Consider the following 6,641-nt stretch of genomic DNA (forward strand, 5'->3'; position numbering starts at 1 on the left):
TCCAAAACAAATGCAGGTATTAAAAGAGCATTAAAACTGTGTCTTCGGGGTTATAACTCTAGGTGAAAGCATCAAGTCAGATAACTCTGACATGCATTTTAGCCAAATTATGCAACCTTTTGGACTTAGAAATTCCTGGCTAAAGTTTTGCATGCAAGTATATATAGCTATTACTTAAAGTTATATATCTTTGATACCTTTTTTTTCTTTTTCTATGTAAATTACCAACTTCACAGGATCAAGTCGCATAACGCTGACATATATTTTGTGCAAATTATGCCCCCTTTTGGACATAGAAATTCATGGTTAAAGTGTTGCTTTCAAGTTACTATCTTAAAAACTAATGCAGATATTGATCAAAACTTCACATGTGTCTTACAGAGTTATAAAACTAGGTGAGAGCATTAAGTTCCATAAAATCTGACATGTATTCTGAAACATTATGTCCCCTTTTGAACTTAAAGGTTAAAGTTTTGAATACTAATTACTAGCTCAAAAACAAATGCAGATACGTGATTAAAACTCTATAGGTATTTTTAACATTTAGGGTAATATGCCTACTTTTGGGACAACAATTCGAATAGTTTAGCATTGCATCTTACGATTTCACTGTTTACCTAAAATCACTTTGTTTTGTGTGAATTTGCACTTACACATGAAGACACAGAATTGTAAATAGACTTAAGGGCAATAAACCAACATGTAATACAGTTTGTAGTGCGATAATGGTCATCAATCAAAACAAAATTTCACTTAAGTAATTTTATTAACTGTATAAAATATCCATTTTTCACATTTTGCGAATACCGGTCTGTACTGAAGTTACGGTTAAAAATACAGAAGTAATCTTAAACAATCAAGCATGGTCTCCAAAACCGACACTGAGCCTCTTAGAGACTAACATATATTTAAGATAACTCCCTGCCACAATAAACTATGTATAATTGCATTAAAATATCTCTTTAATCATACAGACAGGCAAGAATACATTGTTGTTGAGTGTTTCAGTACACGTTATCTTAATATGGTAATTAATTATAAGGGGCGGTATTTTCTAAAAATAGAAAGGCTACGATGCACTATTTTTTCGGTATTCCAGGCGTACGTGAAAATATAGAATACCAACATGTAAGAGAACAGAACCAGATAACATACAAGTGTCCAGATCAAGTGTTTTTGGGGAATTGCTTTCAGTCATTAAGTAGTTTAAGAAACATTGAGAAAATGTTATAAACTTTATTTGTACTGACTAGAAAAAAAAACACATTTGCCACAATATATGCACATGTGTAGTAAAATTATAATTAAAGTGAAAATATAACACAACGAAAAATATAATTAAATCGACAAATTAGAAATGATAAATGTTTAAAATGCTGGTACATTTTTATATATGCTGCCTTATTATTGTTGTAAAGAACATGGAGTATAAACTTTCTCAACCTGAAGGTCATAATAATGAACAGTCGTACAGTAGTCTAGGAAACATTTAGGAAATATTATAAAATTGATATCTAGTGACAAAAACAAAAATCACCTTTGCGGTAATATATACACATGTTTAGTAAAATTATAATTAAAGTGTACATATAACATTAAACAAAGAATATCAATAAATAAACAAATTGAAAATGATAACAATGTAAAATGCTGGTACATTTTTATATATGCTGCCTTAATATTGTTGTATAGAAAAAAATGTATAGTCGTTACCAACCTGATGGTCATAATAATGATCTGTCATTCAGTAGTCTATGAAACTTTTTGGAAATATTTTAAACTTTTTTTCTAGTGACAAAAACAAAAATCACCATCGCCGTAATATATACACATGTACAGTAAAATTATAATTAAAGTGTAAATATAACTTTAAACTTTTAGAATAACAATTAATAAACAAATTGAAAATGATAAAAGGGTAAAATGCTGGTACATTTTTATATAAGCTGCCTTATTATTGTTTGTATAGAACAAAATGTATAGTTGTTCCCAACCTGAAGGTCATAAACTGTCATTCAGTGTTATAGGAAACATTGAGGAAATATTATAAACTTTATTTCTAGTGACAAATACAAAAATCATCTTTGCCGTAATATACACATATGTATAGTAAAATTTTAAAAGTGCACAACACAAAACAGAAAGTATCAATAAATGAACAAATTAAAAATGATGACAAGAGTGTAAAATACTGGAACATTTTTATATTAGCTGCCTTTTTAAAGTTGTAAAGTATAAAAACTTGAGTCATCCTCAACCTGAATGTCATGATAATGAACTGTCAGAAAAAAAGCACTGCTGACCACCTCTTTATTTATTTCTAATACAAATACTTTCAATTTATGTGTCTAAATTTGTAAAAAGTATTTCAAGCTTGGTAGACCCTGACTGTCCCTTGGACTACTGTTCTACAAACGGCACATTTTCTCAAAGATTTCGAACAGTCTACACAAGACGCCAAATGACCACATGGAAGAAATGCCACGCATGCGTCATTATCAAGGCAAATTTTACACGTTATAAGATCCTTAAGTTTACGATTTTCTTCCTCTAATCTTTGTTTTTCTGCAAAACAAAAATTCAAATGTGTTCAGATAAGAGAATTATGTTAGATATTATCAACTTTTTAAGTAAAGAAATTAGAAGGGAAAAATATTCTAAGACATTAATATTTTGAATATGTCAACATTTGAAAAAGTTTCGAAAAAGAGAAAAAGCTATTTGATTTTTTGTTTTCACTAACATAGACAATTCTGTATACCTTTATTGTATAATCTTTAAAAGTTCATTTACATTATCTTAATCAGATTTGTCCTTACGTTCATCTAGTTTACACAGGAAATACAATACAATTTCTTCAAATCTCAAGAATTGGTCATATTAGCTGAGAATACTTTTCACATTTACCTGATTTAATTTTACTTCTATTGCCGTTACTCTCTGTCGCATTACTGATACCATTTTGTGGTTGGTCTTTTCTTTTTACCAGCTCAGACATTTTGTGCTTCTCGGTTGCTGGAAGCGGTTGTGTAAAACACTGCTTATTTGCCTCTAGCATATATTCCATGATACACTGAGCTTTGATTTCTACTGGATCTGAAACGAAATGGATTTCTCTTAAATACTGTTAACCTATCTATATAAATCTTACTAAATGTAATTAAACATGGAAACAAATTTTCTCTAACATCTTATATGCCCTCTCTATACATACCGTATTTCTGTCTTGCAAACATGACACCCTTTTCAACATCCTCTTGTTTATATCCCATGGATAACAGAGTTTTGGCCGCAGCACTGTTTATGTTTTCTATAAACCAGTCCTCGGGACAATTCTCTTGATCCATTTGCAACTGAAAAGAAATAAAAGAAAGTTGTGAACCACAACATAATTATATTACACACATTTTGTTAAAGTACACAGAGAGACGATTTCTCTACAAATGGAAATAAAACGATCTTTTATCGTATAAAGAAAGTGTATGCTATCAGTTTAATGTTCTTTTCTTTTTATAAAATATGTTAAGAACTTTGTAACAATTGAACGTAATATATATACCTCATTATCATAAACTGTGACAATATCAGCATTAACTGATGAGTTGCAAATGTTGACATAGGCTTCTCCTTTGCACAACTTCAGGTATTCACAACTGGGAAACCACTTCGCATGTTCGACCCATGGATTGTCTCCTGTCTGCCAATTTTTCATACCTCCATTGCAGAAAAAGCATCTTACACAGTCTTGCATACCTGAAGAACAGAAAAAATATGCTTAAACCGTGTTCAGACTATGTTTTTAATCCTATATTAACTTGGAATTATTTTTTAAACTCGATATGTGGTGTAAAACGTGAATTATGTAAAGAATATAGCATTAATACCGTGTTCACACTAGCAGATAGATTTTATTTTTGTCAGGCACTAATTGGCTATAATTGGTATCTGACATTTAAAACTCATAAAAATATAATCTAGTTTGTGTCCACACTATGCAAAGAAATGTGGTTTAAATATATACAGTCATGCAATGTTGGAAGTTAACAAATATTTTGCAATAAGCAAAAAAGTCTTGCACACCTGAAGTGCAGGAAAAAAATGCTAATAAAAGAAACTCAGATAAAAAAATCGCTTAGATAATAGTCATTGCCATTTTAATGAGAATATTTCTGGATTATTTCTTCTTTGCCTGCCTATTCTTTAAACATTTCTTAATCTAAATATAATTCGACAGGATATTAGCAGATATTTTCGAAACGTTTCCAAATTATCCAGTGAACATAACAAACCTGCAGAGTAGAATCCGGCTTTAGCTAAAACATTTGGGTCAGCAACATGCCGCTCAGGCCATTCATGAAATGATGCTAGCCGCTCACTTAACAATGCATACTGGGAATGTTTAGGTCTGGAATGGCTTATCCCTGGATAAATTTCAATCTGTCCGTTCGTAAGCGATGACACAGACTTCGTCGGCATGCCATATTCTTGATTTGTACCCCTATGTTCTACTGTTAGATTTTCAGTAAACTCATGCCGAGTCGATATGCCGGTTACATCCAAATTCCTCAAATCTTCGGATATTACATTTGATTGTCCAGCAGCATGCGTAGATCCTTTAAACACAGAATTCTCATGCACTCCTTTCGAAAACTTTGATACTGTATCTCCATGAATGGCAATATTAGTGGTATCCGCACCACATATATATCTGCATTGCGGGGAAAGTCGCCGGTGAACTTCCAGCAAAGACTCGTCCTCAGTCCAAACATCATTTCTCACTCCACAACAGAAGCAAATAACTTCTTCACCCGAGCCAGTGTAATAGAATCCCACCTGAGCCAGTCGTATTGGCCTTGCAACAGAATCTGCAGGAAAGGTTTTAAAAGACGCAAACCTCGACAATTCGTTGTTCATAACACCAAATTGACCAGAATTCTTCCAGTGTGCAACCCCCATCACTAAGCTTTCCATTCTTATCATACTTTAGCAAAGTTAACAAGCAAATTGTCAACTAACTGGTATAGGCTTGAATCATATTTATACGGCGACCACGCTTTACTTGTTGCTAAATTTAAATTCAGATATCACTTTTTGGGGAAAACCAGGTTTATATTTAGATTTTTTCCTGCAATGCAAATGCGGGAGAGGGATAACGACAACAGGCCGCGCATGGTTGCAAAATGCGCATGCGTCAATTAGTTACTTTTTATAGATGTCGGAAATTCCAATATTTACATATCATTTAAGTTCCATATTGTGACGTATCCTACCTTACAGTATGACTTAGCAGGGTTGTCAACGTTATGTAACATACAACAATGATTATTAGCCTGATATGTCTCATTTATTTCCGTTTATGTGGCCTTGAAAACTATCAAATGGACTGCGGATGAAATAACGATGTAGTAGTTTCACTTAACTGGAAGTGGTTAGTGCAATTTGAATTCGTATATTTTTTCTTATATACATATGTTACACTTACCCCATGAAACTGCCACGTTTAATGCAATTTTGTTCAAAATAATTAATTACCTTGAAATAGAAAGTTTTGAGGAATGGTTCAAAATATTTAATTCATGTAAAGCAAGTAGACAGATATACAAATAAACAAAAATCGCCAGCAGAACATTTAAAATAATGTTTCAATATAAAACATATGCAACAAAACTCCCTGTAACTTAGTGTTTCCTTTTGTAGACATCATTGCTTTCAAGTTAAAATTGAGTTAAAAAGTTAGACATGCACTTCAGAGGAAGCAAAACAGCATGTATTTCCTGAACCTAATTAGTTTATACTAATTTGTTTTAGCTCGATTGTGATGAAAGCTTCAAGCTTATTGGAACCACTCTCGAGTCCGCTTCCTGGAAAAACCAGTATTGGTGTCATATGAGAAGTCATGGTCGTGACCCCAATGGAGCTCGAACCCACGACCCCTGGATTGAGCGGACGACACTTTATCCACTAGACCACCGCTCCCCTTTCTAACCTAATTGTGATGTTTATTTGATTAAAATTCTAATCTTACATATCCCTTTTAGAGTTGTCGAGGTTTGCGTCTTTTTAGTATTAGTTTGTTTGTTTTGGGTTTAACGCCGTTTTTCAACAGTATTTCAGTCCTGTAACGACGGGAAGTTAACCTAGCCAGTGTTCCTGGATTCTGTACCAGTACAAACCTGTTCTCCGCAAGTAACTGCCAACTTCCCCACATGAATCAGATGTGGAGGACTAATGATTTCAGACACAATGTCGTTTATCAAATAGTCACGGAGAACATGCGCCCCGCCCGAGGATCGAACTCGCGACCCCGCGATCCGTAGTCCAACGCTCTTATCTACTGAGCTAATCGGGCGGACTTTTAAGTATTAGAGATAACAATTACTAGAAACAGAATTTAAAAAGAAATTGATATATTTTATGTTCATAACGGAAAATGTGTCAGGCACATTTTAAACAAAGGAATTATGAGCCTTTCATTTAGGATATCAAAGGCCGAGAGCCAAACTAATCTAAATTCTTCTTTATCTATATGCACCCATTTCGCTCTCAACTCTCGATATGAAATGGATGTAGCCTATAGGATTGGTACTTAGATGAATATACGTTTAATGAACTCGGTACCGAAATACCACGAATTTAATCAC

General features: G+C 33.1%; 1 protein-coding gene across 1 annotated transcript; it reads right to left on the minus strand.

The window, feature by feature from the left end:
• Positions 1–797: 797 nt before the first annotated feature.
• Positions 798–5,054, minus strand: LOC128556254 (putative inhibitor of apoptosis). The gene is made up of 5 exons (XM_053540718.1): positions 4,290–5,054; positions 3,560–3,753; positions 3,215–3,353; positions 2,908–3,096; positions 798–2,565 (listed from the first exon to the last, which is right to left on the minus strand). The coding sequence occupies exons 1-5, from the start codon at positions 4,978–4,980 to the stop codon at positions 2,369–2,371; spliced, it is 1,410 nt and encodes a 469-aa protein (XP_053396693.1). The 5' UTR covers positions 4,981–5,054; the 3' UTR covers positions 798–2,368.
• Positions 5,055–6,641: the final 1,587 nt, after the last annotated feature.

This window comes from Mercenaria mercenaria, chromosome 4 (assembly GCF_021730395.1).
Source record: "Mercenaria mercenaria strain notata chromosome 4, MADL_Memer_1, whole genome shotgun sequence".
Classification (NCBI taxonomy): Eukaryota; Metazoa; Mollusca; class Bivalvia; order Venerida; family Veneridae; genus Mercenaria; species Mercenaria mercenaria.

What these genes read in the sequence shown, in the direction of transcription:
- LOC128556254 (XM_053540718.1), bottom strand. Translation starts at nt 4,980, where the DNA reads ATGATAAGAATGGAAAGCTTAGTGATGGGGGTTGCACACTGGAAGAAT. An exon ending in GTTTGCAAGACAGAAATACG is followed by an intron (nt 3,097 to 3,214) that starts GTATGTATAGAG and finishes ATTTCGTTTCAG; the next exon opens with ATCCAGTAGAAATCAAAGCT. An exon ending in TAGAAGTAAAATTAAATCAG is followed by an intron (nt 2,566 to 2,907) that starts GTAAATGTGAAA and finishes TTTGTTTTGCAG; the next exon opens with AAAAACAAAGATTAGAGGAA.